This window comes from Salmo trutta, chromosome 40, assembly GCF_901001165.1.
Source record: "Salmo trutta chromosome 40, fSalTru1.1, whole genome shotgun sequence".
In the NCBI taxonomy this organism is placed as follows: Eukaryota; Metazoa; Chordata; class Actinopteri; order Salmoniformes; family Salmonidae; genus Salmo; species Salmo trutta.
Genome location: NC_042996.1, coordinates 10,462,709 through 10,479,017, shown reverse-complemented (window position 1 = coordinate 10,479,017; position 16,309 = coordinate 10,462,709). Strand labels below are relative to the sequence as shown.

At 45.1% G+C, this 16,309-nt stretch overlaps 1 protein-coding gene across 5 annotated transcripts in view; it reads left to right on the top strand.

Moving 5' to 3' along the window:
* syt1a (synaptotagmin Ia) overlaps positions 1-16,309 on the top strand; it is a 211,074-nt gene that overhangs the window by 183,969 nt on the left and 10,796 nt on the right. For all 5 annotated transcript variants that reach the window (XM_029741910.1, XM_029741913.1, XM_029741911.1 and 2 more), the window contains 3 exons: positions 2,860-3,027; positions 5,350-5,517; positions 8,902-9,019. In XM_029741910.1, the coding sequence (XP_029597770.1) occupies positions 2,860-3,027; positions 5,350-5,517; positions 8,902-9,019 (454 nt within the window). The remainder of the gene's footprint in view (positions 1-2,859; positions 3,028-5,349; positions 5,518-8,901; positions 9,020-16,309) is intronic.

The window sequence follows — 16,309 nt, the reverse complement described above, 5'->3', positions numbered from 1 at the left end:
TAAACACTGCCAAAGGTGATTCTAGCATGTATTCACTCAGGGGTGTGAATACTTATGCACATGACATACTTCTGTATTTCATTTTCATACATTTGCTAACTTTTCTAAAAACATGTTTTCACTTTGTCATTATGGGGTATTGTGTGTAGATGGGTGAGAGAACAAAATATGTTTCATACATTTTGAAGAACATACATGTACAGTATCTTAGTCATTCCCTTTGGGTTGCTTTAGCTTTATGTTCAAACTACACTGAGTGTAGAACATATTAGGAACACCTGCTCTTTCCATGACATAGACTGACCGGGTGTATCCAGCTGAAATATATGATCCCTGACTGATGTTACGAGCTAAATTCAGCTCAATCACTATGAATGGAGGGGAGGAGACAGGTTAAAGACTATTGCGACATTGATTGTGTATGTGTGCCATTCTGAGGGTGAATTGGCAAGACAAAAGATTAAAGTGCCTTTGAATTGGGTATAGTAGTAGGCGCCAGGTGCACTGGTTTGAGTGTGCCAAGAACTGCAACGCTGCTGGGTTTTTACGCTCAACAGTTTCCTGTGTATATCAATAATGGTCCACCACCCAATGGACATCCAGCCAACGGCAGGCCAGTGGTCAAAAACGGGTCATTGATGAAAGAGTACAAAGGATGCTGACATGAATTGTGCAGAGAAACAGATGGGCTACAGTTAGTCAACTGACAGTCCAGTACAACATTGATGCCAAAAGACCCATAAAAGAATACACAACTCATCGTACCTTGACACGAATGGGGTATGGCAACCGACGTCTTTTCTGCAGTTGCAGTAGGCTAAGGAATGAAAACACTGGACACTGGAGAATGTGAAAATCATTGCCTGGTCTGATGAATCCCGGTTCCTGCTGTTTCACACAGATGGGAGGACTAGGGTATGGGTACATGCATCCATCATGCCACGTGTTAACATTGCAGGATGGTGGTGGTGGTGTGATAGTGTGGGGTGTGTATTCATGGCACACATTGGGCCCCTTGATAAAAGTGGAGCAACATTTGAATGCCACAGGATATCTGAACATCATTGCCAATCAGGTGCTTCCCATCATGGCATCAGTGTATCCATCTGCAAATAGATTTTTTTCTGCAGGATAATGCCCCATGCCATAAGGCTAGGATTGTATAGGAATGGATCCACGGACATGACAGTAAATTCAGCTGACTGCAGTGGCCTGCCCAATCACCAGATCTCAATCCACTTGAGCATCTGAGGGATGAGATGGAACAAGCTGTTCGAGGTAGAGATCCACTACCAGCCAACTTGACACAACTGTGGAAAGCATTGTAGTCAATTTTTTGTTGGACTGGAAAAAATGCCTGGAATGTAAAATAATGCTATTAACCAGTTACCATGCTTTTAAAATAATGGTTCTGTTCCGGAACAGTATAGATCACTTTCGTTCTCGGTTCTGGTTCTGGTTCTGTTCCTCGAAAAATGTAATTATTTTCCCTGTTCCCTGAACCGGTTCCAACCTCTGCTCAGTGTATATAACAAGAGTACCATTTATTTTGTGTTACAACAATGTTGTGAGAATGTTATGCATTAACATGGGTGCCTTTTGGCACAATATCACCCCCATTGATGGAGGGGGTTCCATCTATGTTCCTTCCATGTTGCGTTCCTGTGCAGTGTACTTGTGCTGTGCGTGGACAGTGGGCTGTGTGTGGAGAATTTGCTTTGGCCCCTGTATCGTATCATCACACAGTCATCCTCCACTCCCATCATCATCCTCCCATCATTTAAAAAAATATGTATTGAACTAGGCAAGTCAGTTAAAGAACAAATTGTTATTTACAATGACGGCCTACCTCAGCTAAAGTCGGATGACGCAGAGCCAAATGTGCGCCACCCTATGGGACTCCCAATCACGGCCGGTTGTGATTCAGCTTGGAATCGAACCAGGGTCTGTAGTGACACCTCTAGCACTGAGATGCAGTGTCTTAGACCACTGTGCCACTCAGGAGCCCTTCCTACAGCTGGAGTCCCATCACCATCTCCCCTGAGCATTGCTTTAGCACTCTGATCTGAACTGCGAAAACACGGGTCACAAAATATGATGAGATCCAGCATCCGTTGCTACGCCGATCCATGCGTTTTGATGGCAGAGGGTAGCCTTATTTCTCACGCTCCAATAATCCATGCTGGCTGGCTCTGACAACTGCTGGAGAGCTCCATGGCTGAGTGCCCTGGTCCCCCTCCAGATTGCCTGTTGATGGCTGCCTGACAGGAAGTTGATTGACTGACTAGGCGGCCCCAATAGGCCTTGGAGGAAGCAGCTGTGACTGGCGGGTCAATCAGCCTCCCCTGCCCCCCAGCATGGTTATCAATTATCAGCCTGATGTGGTGGAGAACAGGCCAATCACTGCAGAGCTCTGACAGGTCCTGACCTCGACTGCTCGCCACCTTAATACTGCTTTGGCTTAAACCACCGTGGCTTTCACAGGAGCATTACTTTTAATATCATCTATGGCCTGCCTCCATGATTTGAAATGTAAAGAGCTACAGATGAGAAGGTATGGATGAGTCCCTTTGTAGGAGATTACCGATGGGCCTCTTTCTCATAGTTAAATCTAAACTATAGAGGCTCTTGACTTCAATTCTGCTGGTGATTGTTTTAAAACCATGATATGTAGCGTCTCTCCATCCTAGTGTTTTGCACCAGTGATGAGACCGGGGGTTATTCCAATTGAACCACAGCTTGGTGCTCTGTTAGAATGGTGGTGGGATGACAGTCATATCAAGGCTCTGTTATTGCTGTGGGTAGGGCTGTAGTGCTGACTAGTCTCTGTTGTCTCCCCTCCACCCTTCCTCTCCACAGCTCATAGTAGGGATCATCCAAGCAGCGGACCTTCCAGCCATGGACATGGGTGGCACCTCGGACCCCTATGTCAAGGTCTACCTGCTACCGGACAAGAAGAAGAAGTTTGAGACCAAGGTCCACCGGAAGACCCTAAACCCCACCTTCAACGAGCAGTTCCAATTCAAGGTACTTATTCAAGGTATAAGAGTAGACTAGACAATACTTCACCCATGCAACTCTCAAACCTTGGCTTGTGCAGTAGTAGTAGTTGCTGTTGTTGTAGTAGTGTTAGTTGTAGTTGTAGTAGTAGTAGTAGTAGTAGAAGTAGTAATCTTTGTTATCCATAACAGCAACAACAGACATTTCTCAAGGAATAGGACAAATACACAATACACAAACCACACAGTAGTTTAAGCAGGTTGTGTTTGTTCGTTCTATGACAAAGCCATTTGCATGCTGTGGTGTGTTCGCTCGGGTAAGGTGTGTAGACATGGAGCAGCTGGCCCAGTAACAAGCTGCTGACAGACAGCCTCCTGGTTCTCACAGCTGGCCCAGTAACAAGCTGCTGACAGACTGCCTCCTGGTTCTCACAACTGGCCCAGTAACAAGCTGCTGAAAGACTGCCTCCTGGTCCACACAACTGGCCCAGTAACAAGCTGCTGAAAGACTGCCTCCTGGTCCACACAGCTGGCCCAGTAACAAGCTGCTGACAGACAGCCTCCTGGTCCACACAGCTGGCCCAGTAACAAGCTGCTGACAGACTGTCTCCTGGTTCTCACAGCTGGCCCAGTAACAAGCTGCTGACAGACTGCCTCCTGGTTCTCACAACTGGCCCAGTAACAAGCTGCTGAAAGACTGCCTCCTGGTCCACACAACTGGCCCAGTAACAAGCTGCTGACAGACAGCCTCCTGGTCCACACAGCTGGCCCAGTAACAAGCTGCTGACAGACTGTCTCCTGGTTCTCACAGCTGGCCCAGTAACAAGCTGCTGACAGACTGCCTCCTGGTTCTCACAACTGGCCCAGTAACAAGCTGCTGAAAGACTGCCTCCTGGTCCACACAACTGGCCCAGTAACAAGCTGCTGAAAGACTGCCTCCTGGTCCACACAACTGGCCCAGTAACAAGCTGCTGAAAGACTGCCTCCTGGTCCACACAGCTGGCCCAGTAACAAGCTGCTGACAGACAGCCTCCTGGTCCACACAGCTGGCTCAGTAACAAGCTGCTGACAGACTGTCTCCTGGTTCTCACAGCTGGCCCAGTAACAAGCTGCTGACAGACTGCCTCCTGGTTCTCACAACTGGCCCAGTAACAAGCTGCTGACAGACTGCCTCCTGGTTCCCACAGCTGGCCCAGTAACAAGCTGCTGACAGACTGCCTCCTGGTCCACACAGCTGGCCCAGTAACAAGCTGCTGACAGACAGCCTCCTGGTCCACGCAGCCTCTGTATGATCAGGATTCACACAGGCAGATGCAACGCTCCATCTCTCCTCGTCCACGCAGCCTCTGTATGATCAGGATTCACACAGGCAGATGCAACGCTCCATCTCTCCTCGTCCACGCAGCCTCTGTATGATCAGGATTCACACAAGCAGATGCAAACTTCCATCTCTCCTTATTCTCTCTCTTTTTCTTGTTTTGATTTGGCCTAAATTTGAGCAAAACTTTCTCAGTTTCAAAAATGTGATTGTAGCTACAGTATCTCATCTGTGGAGGAAGAGTTGTGGTATTCATCCAGCAGTAAAAAGAGCACAGGTGTTTGTCTGCAGCGAGAAATACATAGCATATGTGGTTGCCAGATTGGTTAAATACCAGTAGCATATTTATTTTGGAATTCAGAAAACATGGTAGACCTGTGAAGCTTTATTTATCCCACCGGCGCCTACTTGTAATCACAAGTGGCTACATTATTGAAATGAAGGAGCTAGTAGTGTTCTTTGGTCATGGTGGTGATAGTGTCAAGGACAAACTTCGGAAGTCTTATCTCTTTTCTAGCCAATCAGGTAGTTGTCACCGTGTTGTAACAAGTCCCCGTGTATAATGAGCTTTGTCTGGAAAACAGCTCAATTGGAGGCAATCAAGAATCAAATCCCAGACACCACCCTCATCCCCTCTTCACATCCCCTCCACCAGCACCCCTTCCTTCGCCCCGGATCTTTGGCAGATAAGACTGCCTGCCGCCTATCCGTCACAGACAGGACTGGAGGAGGAAGGAGGGGAGGAGGAGGGAGGAGGAGTGGGGTTGATTGATTTGTAATGCTCTAGAACCAGAACTTCCCCAACTCATGATGACTCCTCTCTATTCCTTGACAAGTAATACCAGTGCCTGGGAGTAGCTTTGATGCAGCGTGCCAATCTGGCAGCCATTTTGTAAAGCACCACTATCACCACTATGCTACTACAGGTGTCAACAATACACTACTTCAATTTCATCTTTAGTTTGAGATAAGTAAGTTCCACCAGAAGACACTTAGAGATAGGTTTCATGTTGGTTATATGGTTCTCCCCAGGTGCCCTACGTCGAGCTGGGAGGCAAGACGCTGATGATGACAGTGTACGACTTTGACCGCTTCTCCAAGCACGACGCCATCGGAGACGTGAAGCTGCCCATGAACAAGATTGACTTTAGTCACGTGACAGAGGAGTGGCGGGATCTTGTGAGCGCCGAGAAGGAGGAGGTAAATAATATAATATATATACAGTATATATAATGTAATAACTCCAAGTTTACACATCAGAAACTCCTAATATTTTCTTCCCCAAAGTTACGACAGTTGACTACCAGTCTGCATGGAGTGTTGTCACCAAGGTAACAGTTCATTTCTAGAAAATCTACGATCAGACATTTTAAATGACACATTTTATCACACGACAATCGTATGACTATGTTAAAAATGTTTTACCTGGGATTGAAGAGTGAGCTCAGTGCCATACAGTAGTCGAGGGTATTCCATCTCTCTTGAAAAATTTCACTTAATCATCCCTCCATGCTTCTCATTCTATTACAAAAGTGAGCAGGAGATACAATTTTCAAGGTAAATGCTATGGCATACAGCATTTAAGCGAGGGTTGCTAGGGGAACCTTGTTTTCAGCAGCACGCTTGGTTCATGTAAAGGTTCATTGTCACACCTGTGGTGCCAGAGAGTGGAAGGACATCTCAATCTGCAGCGTTGTTCCAGAACCAGACAAGCTACACCTGATCATTTCCCGCAAGGCTTGAGACACCATCTTAACGCCCTTAAAGTGATAGTCGCTCACTTGACTGGGCTTTCGCTGAAGGACCTTTAAACGTTTTGATTTGATTTGATTTGAAATGGCCACTTTCACCACCGTGAGCACCATCTTAAACACTATATGATTATACAAATGTTGAAATGGGATCATTATGCGAAGACTTTAAGGATAATGTGACACACCAAGCAACTTCTGTGGGTGTATAAGAGACAATAGGGTCAAGAAGAAGTTCTTATCCTCATTGAATGTGTGTAACAGTGGCTGTAAGGAATGTTTCACACATCAGCCGTGCCTCAGTGGCTGCAAATGATACCCAACGAGGTCCTAGCGGCTAGCTAAAGAGATGCTCTGAGCAGCCCAACCACTAGTCTGGTCCCAGATCTGTTTGTGCTCTATAGCCAACTCCTATTTCTCCCCATGCTTCTACGTTTGGCACGACCACACTAGACCAAGGGCAAAGTTTGTCCTTCAGAATAATCCCAATATCCACTCAGAAAAATGAATGGACACATTTCCCATATCTATGCAAATACATGCATGCACAGAGAGTGAGAGACATGTTGACCCAAATATTTCCTCGGGGGTATCATTTAAGCAATAAGGCCGGAGGAGGTGTGGTATATGGCCAATATACCACGGCTAACGGCTGTTCTTATGCACGACGCAACGCGAAGTGCCTGGATACAGCCCTTAGCCGTGGTATATTGGCCATATACCACAAACCCCCGAGGTTCCGTATTGCTTAATTCTAAACTGTGTGATTCGAGCCTTGAATGCTGATTGGTATACTGGTTACACACGGAATTAGAACAGTAAAAACCGAAAAACAGCCCATGGCTGTGGTATATTGGCCATTTTCCACACCTTACACACTTTCCGTCGTTCATTATTTTCCACAGAATGCATAGCCCCTTGTTTATTATCCATTACATATACAATAGGTCTGTGGAAAAGATAACATGGCAGCATTCTGTTCACATAATTGTAAAATGAAGTCAAACACTGCCAGAATAACAGATGGATTCCAGATGAATTCAGAAGGAATGCAATCTTTTTTAAGCGACACATGATCAACATATCAGGGGGTTTCATAATTTGTTTGTTTCCACCGTGTATTCTTCTAGAAACAAAGGTTACTTACAACGGCATCTGTTGTCGAGAAGAAAAGTGATGAGGTGACAATTGGATTTACCTGCGAACGTGCTTTGAAATAACACACCCGTATTGACTGAGGGAACAACGGACCATGCATTTTATTAACTACAAAATGTTAGACTCTTCCTCGTCGATTGTGTAACAGTGTTTACATAGAGAAAACATCCTCCTCAACCTGGCGGGTCAAACATGAAGCGCTCTCGGCAGGAGAGGGTCTAGCAGCTCAAAATGCAGTGCTGGCCTTTCCCAGATATTTCTGGAATATATTAGACCATGATGGCTTCAGACAAGCATGATCTATATCTGTGTTTTTTACTCTCAGTCTCTCTGCCCACGTCTCCCCGGGAGGAGTGTGTATTTATGTTGATGAAGCTGGAGCCTCTGTCATTAAAGTGAGAGTCTATTTAGTCCCGTCGGCTCTGGGCTGAGTGTACAGGCCAGGCACAGCTAGATACACTGACTGAGTAATGGCAACCCAGGCTGAGAATAAACCTGCCCCATATACAACTCACATCTGGCAACCGTATTATATTCTCATCACATATATTTAGTATTCGTGTCACGCCCTGACCATAGAGAGCCCTTGGTTCTCTATGGTATAGTATGTCAGGGCATGACTGGGGGTGTTCTATGTTGTTTATTTCTTTGTTGGTGTGCTTGGTATGGCTCCCAATCAGAGGCAGCTGTTTAGCGTTGTCTCTGATTGGGGATCACATTTAGGCAGTCATTTCCCCACTGTGTTTTGTTGGATCTTGTTTTTGTGTAGGTGCCTATTTGCACTTCACTGTCTTCACGTTTCGTTTGATCATTTATTGTTTTTGTATTTTGCTGAAGTTTCACGTTATAATAAAGATGTGGAACGCTACTCACGCTGCGCCTTGGTCCAATTATTACGACGAACGTGACAATTGGGGAATCGGTCTTATTGTAATTTGATGAAAGACCTCTGGTATATAAAACAAAAATCAATGTTCAGGCCTCCTTGGCCCTTGATTTATGAGGTCTATTCATAGTGGCTGTTTCCGATCATGTGTAATTCAAGTTGGACCTGGGACACTTATTGAGCATCAGTCTGTTCTACTTGTTAATATGCGTAATGCCAGAAATATAAATCCCATTTTGAGTCTGCTCACTCTGTGACTACAGTAATTTATTTCGATGTTGATGTGTATGACACAAGGGAACGATTGATGACGTTCTGTCAAATTGACCACAAGAAGCCCGAACAGATATGATATTTGACTAAAACATAAGAATTTCAAACCTTTATTACATTGGGATATGATAACATATGTATCTTTATTATGCGTGGGAATACTTGGGGACAGATTTCCTAAATTAAAATCTCTTGGAGCTGAATTCCTGGTCTTTTGTTACATTATTTTATGTCCCCCCCAAAACCAAAATTGCTCAGAAAACCTGGGGGGGCAAAATAAATTCACCCAAGGGCAGAAATTCAGCCCGCGGGCAGCCAGTTGGGAAACCCTGTCCTACAAAGATCCAAGAAAACCCAAATGGGAAAACAGAATCCATGTGAAAGCATTTAAGCTTTAAGACAGACAAGACTACATTCCCAAACCATGTGTCACTTCAGCAGACAACTTCATCCTTATTCCTAGCTATGGTCATGACTCCTCTCTCTCTCTCTCTCTCTCTCTCTCTCCTCTCACAGCAAGAGAAGCTGGGTGATATCTGCTTCTCCCTGCGATACGTGCCCACCGCAGGCAAGCTGACCGTGGTCATCCTGGAGGCCAAGAACCTGAAGAAGATGGACGTGGGAGGCTTGTCAGGTGAGCAGAGGAGAGCTGAGGGCCACAACAGATGCCTGAGGGCCACAACAAGGATGGCCAGGCAAGATGATTGACAGCCAGGAGGCTTAAGATGGTAGTAAGGCATTTTACCTCCAGACCTGCTCTCACCTGTGTCATGTCCACTCAAGATGAGGGCCTGTCATTTTGAAACCCTCAGTCAAAGCCACTCTCTCACTCTGGTAATGAACACTCTCAGGGTGTTATGTATTAGAAACCATTGTTTTGCCCTCTCCCCTCTCTGTGCTGTTCTAGGGGTTTTGCTGAAGGCTTGGTGAGTCATTGTGGGGCCCAGTGTTTTGTCAGGTTGGACTTTGGGAAATTGGTGTCTGTTAGAGACTTTGAGCTCTGATGGTGCGGCACTTTCGCTTCCCGCTGGCTTTCCACACGACAGGCTCATCTTTTGTCTAAGAAAACGCATCTTTGGCAGCAATCACTTCAGTGTCTCCTATTTTCCTGCAGCTATTTCTCTCAAACAACAACAGTCCCCTACCAATCATTGCCCACCATTATATCGGCAGGAGATAACAGATAGCATCTGAAGTGACTAATGTATATCTAAACTCTGCCTACAAAATGTGGACAGCAATATAAATGGCATTTTGTCCTCCAGAACAATGCCAATGTGATGCCAACAGAACACGTGATCAGACCCAGGTACTCCAGGGATCAGTAGTGTGGGTGGTGGTTACGGGCTCCACTGTGCAGACCTGCTGTTGCGTGGGAGAAAATACACATGGACAGTAATGATCGCAGTGGGCACTAATGAACGCCCTGCTTTATGTTGGTGGGAGAGCACATAGGGACAACACTGAAGTAAAGCTTTGGAAAGTCACCTGGCCATTGCGGCCATGGATCACTAATGTACCTGTAGAGGCTCATAGATAGAACACATTTCTAATGAATTGACCAAATCTGAAAAGCAAGCCTGACGCCATGGTAACAGAATGTTCCATTTGCGATAGTGACCACGCATGCATGCACACACACACACACACACACACACACACACACACACACACACACACACACACACACACACACACACACACACACAACACATGGCACACATGTGTGTGCACTGCAGAGAGTGTGTGTACTGAGTAATCCATCTAGTGTTGAGCAGCTTCCCATACATCAGTGAGCAGGGGGAAGAACTCTCCCTGGGGGCCAGAGAACACCATGATGGATACCAGACACTCTCCCATGATGCTCCCCTCGGAACATCACACCATCACACCACCAATACTGTTCTACACAGAAAGGTGGACAGGAGAAAGTGGACAGGAGAAAGTTTTTGTTGATGCACCGCTCAGAGATAAGCAAAGAAATCTCATTTTCTAAATCTCTGTTCTTTCCTCTGGGAAGGAGGGCTATGTTGGCGCGGGCCCCTTCTAGCAAGCAGAGCCCGCTGTGTGTTTTTCCTGTATGGTCCTGGCGATATGGGCCATTCAGGAGCTAGAAATAAGAACCCACCTGAACCATTCATCACTCCACCCCCACAAAGAGCCCCCCCCAGCCCCCAAATCCCCCCTTCCACAGCTGGGTCCACCGCACCCCTCCCTTCTCCCTGGCTCTCTCCTATCCATTCCTTGGACTATTTCTAATCCCCTATCCTCCTCTTCCTCCCTGTCCTTCCTCCTCCCCATAACCCTCTCCAGGCTGCAGTTACCATGCATCTAGTTCATTCTCCCTCCCCGTGCCTAACAGCCTAGCAGGCCATCAGTACATAACACTCTCGCCCGGGTTTTTACTGGAATGAGAATTATAGGAGATATTATTTGACTTCATGTTCCCCATTGAAGTCCCAAACAGTAGGCTAGAAAACAGGCGTCTTGTTCCACTCACACAGCTTATTTCGACGCTCATGTTTTTGATGTCAACCGAACAATGAACAAGGTAGTGAAGCTGAACACAATGACAGCAATTTTACCTTTTTTAAATGTTATCAGAAAATTAAATTGAAGAATAGCTTGTGTTGTGGCTTGTTTTGTTCAAGTTTTGAAAGAGAGTGATGTCGTTCCTTTTGAAAGGAGCCAATACTCTGGTATCTCTCTCTCTCTCTCTCTCTCTCTGCCTCTCTCTCTCTGCCTCTCTCTCTCTGCCTCTCTCTCTCTGCCTCTGGGTTTGACTAACCAAATAAACAAATACCAAGCAAGCATAATTCCCGTACACGCTTTAGGACAGAAAATATTGTTTTGGACACCACTGTACCTGACAAAATGTTGTTCCAGTTTAGTTTTTCTAACAAGATATCGCAGAGTACATCATCTCAGTTAGCCCATTGTTTGAAGAGTCAACTTCTCCAGAAGTGTCTTTTTGCCAGGAGAATAGATGTCAAAGCCTGGCAGATAGATGAAATAACACGCGTGTATATAATAACAATAATTAGTGACTATCTCACGTCGTGACACAGCCAGAACTAGAGGAGGACAAGTAATTGATGGTCTGGGATTGGTCCTTTTCTCCACTGCTGTCCTGTTTATCGAGCCTAATTACTGCTCAGCAAACGAGACACCTCTATTTTCATTCAAATATGTATAATTATTCATAATTCTTCTGATTGCCCCAAATAACTGTAACAGCCAGAGTCGCTGTATCAAGCTGTTCAGCAAAACTTGTTTCAAACAGTTTTAAAAGAGCACGTAATCTAATCATCGATAAAAGTTCTCAGCTGAGCCACTCCTGAATCACAGTGGAAGGTTTCTTTTTTTGTCAACAACCTCCTTCTTTATCATAACAGAACTATATCCCTGGAGGGACTCTTATAATACAGTATATACCATACAATGCATCGCAGGCAAGATACTTGTGTCTTTCTCATAATCTTTGCTGAAGATGTACAGGTAACCTGTATTATAGACTCAAGGTGAGTCCCTATATTTAAGTACAGTATATATTGTGACAATGGAACAACTCTCACTAGTATGACTCACCACAGGAGAGAGCTTCAGTCCCCGTGGAATTAAAATAGTTGTCACTTCTCAAGGCCGCAGGGCTCTTCACTGGCTGTGTGCAGCAATGCGATAACGGCTTATTTCTATGGGTGTATGTATGTTTGGAGGCAAATAGACCATGTCCCCTCACATAAAAGGTGTGTAGAAGCATATAAGAGAACTCAGCGCCAATGCTGACAACCTACGAACAGTGAAGTTTGTAAAGCCCGGAGGCACTATCAAGATCCAATCATATCAGTGGTGGTAAATAATATAGTGCTATAGAATAGTATCAGTGTGTTACGTACAAAGGCACAGTGGATGTTACTGGAGGATGAGTACATGCTTGTTAACCTCTCTGGGCCAGTGGAACGCTTGCGTCCCACCCTAATCAACAGCCAGTGGAATCGCGTCGCGCTAAATGCAAAACCTCATAAATGCTATAACTTCAATTTCTCAAACATATGACTATTTTACACCGTTTTTATAGATACACCTCTCCTGAATCGAACCACGTTGTCCGATTTCAAAAAGGCTTTACAGCAAAAGCAAAACATTAGATTATGTCAGCAGAGTACCCAGCCAGAAATAATCACACAGCCATTTTCAAAGCAACTAGCATGCATCACAAATACCCAAAACACAGCTAAATGCAGCACTAACCTTTGACAACCTTCATCAGATGACACTCCTAGGACATCATGTTACACAACACATGCATTTTTTGTTCGATAAAGTTCATATTTATATATAAAAACAGCATTTTACATCGGAGCATGACGTTCAGAAAATCTTTTGCCTCAAATGCTTCCGGTTTATTAGCGCTACAATTTACAAAATTACTATTCGAAAACATTGTTAAAATGTAATATTGTCATTCAAAGACTTATAGATTAACATGTCTTGAATGCCATCTCTTTGCCAGATTTAAAAATAACTTTACTGGGAAATCACACTTTGCAATAAACGACGTGGTATGCCCAGAAAAATAGTCTAGGCTATACATGTTTTGAGCCATCTTGGAACGATCAACCATCAAAAATACTATTGTAAATAATCCCTTATCTTTGATTATCTTTATCAGAAGGCACTTCTAGGCATCCCAGGTCCATAACAAATGTAGTTTTGTTCAAAAAAGTTAATAATTTATGTCCCAATAGTGTTAGCGCGCTCCGAAGGCTAGTGAAAATATACCGTATGCGTCTGACTTGTCGTCAGGAATGAGAAAAAAATAAATATTTAAGTTTGTTCAAACATGTCAAACGTTGTATAACATAAATCTTTAGGGGCTTTTTCAACCAGGGCTTCAATAATATTCCATTGGGATGGTTGCATTGTCTTTCAAAACGTTTCGAAAAGGGAGAGTACCCATGGGCGCCGACGTCACAATGGTAATGGCCCATTTCCTGTGACCAAGGTAAACATCCTCTCTTTCAGTCAATTTTGATGGTAGGAGGCTCAAAACACTTTGTAAAGACTGGGGACATCTAGTGGAAGCCATAGGAAGTGCCAAATGAATCGCAAGCCACTGTGTGTTTCAATGGCAAATGTTTGAAATGATATCCACACATCAGATTTCAGTTTCCTGTCAGGATTTGTCTCAGGGTTTTGACTGCCATATGAGTTCTGTTATACTCACAGACACCATTCAAACAGTTTTAGAAACTTTAGGGTGTTTTCTATCCAAAGCCAATAATTATATGCATATTCTAGTTACTGGGCAGGAGTAGTAACCAGATTAAATCGGGTATGTTTTTTTATCCGGCCGTGCAAATACTGCCCCCTAGCCCTAACAGGTTTTAAGATAATGGATGTACTCTCTCTCTCTCTCCACCTCTGTCTGTCTGTCTGTCTGTCTGTCTGTCTGTCTGTCTGTCTGTCTGTCTGTCTGTCTGTTTGTCTGTCTGTCTGTCTGTCTGTCACAGGGTAATGGACCTCCTCAGTGAGGAGGTTATCACATCAACCAGTCCTGTAGTATTAGTGAACCTTCACTGCCCCCACCCAGTGCTCCCACACCTCACCACACAGCATGCCATCAAGCCTCTCGGCTGGAGACCATATTATTTCTCATGCATACTGCCCGGCTGTTTAAAGGAGCTCCAGGTTCGCAGCCCCACTCCAGTCATTTACACTGCCAAGGTGTGGAAAGCAATGAGGCCAGGTGCTAGTATAATGATGAACGAATGGAAAACCAATTTGGTGGTGATTAGGGAAATGCAGAAGTTTGGAAGTGTGCGTGTGTGTGCGGCATGTGTGGGTTTTTCCGTGCTCTGTCTGTGGTGTGTGTGTGCGCCGTAGCTTAGTTGCGTGCGAATGATTCATGTCAAATCCAAGTGTGTAAAACCGAGATGACAGTGGGGCCCTGGGTGCCCCTCCTCCATGGCCCATGCAGAACGACGGGAGGGAAACTAAGATGACAGCTGAGCTATATTTAGCCTGCTTGTGTTGACGTTCGTTCAACATCTCGTACACAGCCCCCGCAAGCCAACACACAGAACACTCGAGTAAGCAGCCAACGTGCTGTTTTTACCGTTTGGTCTTCATACGCTCAGTAGACTAATTATGATTGGCATTGATAGCTATTCTCTTTCACTTAGGCCTATAATCCTAAATATACAGCAATGACTAGTTATCGACAAGCTTAAAGCCTGGATCTTAGAGATTCTGTTGAATCCGATGGGTGAACACAGCGTAACGCTGAAATAGGCTCGTAACAGTAGGGAATGAATATAATGTATTTGTTTTGGATGTACACACTGTCATGTTAAAAGGCCCTCTGTCATCTGTTTGACACAGAGCCAGCTGGGATAGAAAAGGTCCTGTTATGGCTGCTGCTCCTCCACAAACACCTTCAGCCGACGTCGCTCATGTCCCCCCCGTTAGTCACTTCTAAACACTCCTGCTGCTTCCTGTTCACTGGGAAGGGAGGGGGACTCTTTATAAATGAGCACAGCATATTTTTTATTATAACCCGGCCCATTGCCAGTGATCCAGATGAGTGACTGTCACGCATACTAAAGTGTCCGTATACTAAAGTGTAGACAGACACAAGGAACGGTGACAGCGCTCTCTCTCTCTCTCTCTCTCTTTGCGACAGGCGCCTCACATCAGCTGCCACGGCCACTCATCCACAAAATGGGCAGAGATTAGAGCTGTCTGGGACGAGACGTCGAAATGAGCCGGATATGAGTTGGGGTGCGTCGCCCGCCAAAACCCAATAATGCTGGCGGCGAGATAAGAAGAGTCTGGGTAGAATAGGGCTGAAAGCCAAGGGACACCACAGGTGTTTTTCTAATGGTGGAGGGATAGGTTATCTGTGATAACCCTGCCTGGATGTTGTTGCTGTGTATATTCAGCCTCAGTCTCTGAGGATAGCGGGATTAATTTATCCAGTGCTGGTCATTCAGGCCCGGGCCCAGGCCCAGGCCTGTGTGGATGGTCAAGATGAGGCAGAGGCAGCCAGATACAGGGTTGGAATGGGAAGGAGTTGGAATGTATTTATACGGTTGTGAATGTGAGGTCTTTTTTTATACAGAGATAAAAGATTTCAGCACAGGTCCAAGACTCTTGCAACTGATCATCGTGAACAGGGGTGAAGAAATACTCAGCCATTAAATGGAATTGCGTGTGTGTGAATGCCTGTGTGAGTTACTGGATCTGGATCTGAAGCAGCCTCTGTTATCAGTCTGCTGTGACAGTTCCAACCAAGGGGATTGAGCCTAACCTCCACAGAGACCTTGGGGACCATACTTAGTTTGTCCACAAACTTCCCTCCATTAACCTCCAATCATTACCGATTAGAAAAGCAGCAAAGGTGTAGAAGTCTGATTGTTTGTAATCGGCTCTCTCATGACATATCTTTAGTTTCCTACAGGGACAGTAGTAGAGCCTATAAAGAAGGGAACTCAGTTGAAGAGAATTCACTGCACACAACAAAAAAGAAAGAGAAAAAAACCAATAACGGGGTTGTTGATGGAAGAGTCTGATAGAAAGTGGTGATACGGCCGTGTGATGCTCACAGTCCGACACTGGAGAAGATTCCCATTTAGATACTGCTGGGCCTATTCACTAACACACACCTCTCATCCACTGTCTCTTTTATCATCGCACAGTCCTCACCGCACCGCAGGAGAGTAATAAACGTCACAATGGACACCCGCTCTCGAGGCTGCATTCTCTTTCTCTCTCTCTTTCTCTCTCTCGATTTCTCTCTTTTTGTTCTAGCTGTTCTCTCCATTCTGTCCTTTCACTCTCTCCCTCTCTTCGTTCACTCAGTTCTCTCTGTCTTTCTCTCGCTGTCACTCTTTGTCAACGTCCTTTCTTTTTCTCTCTTTCC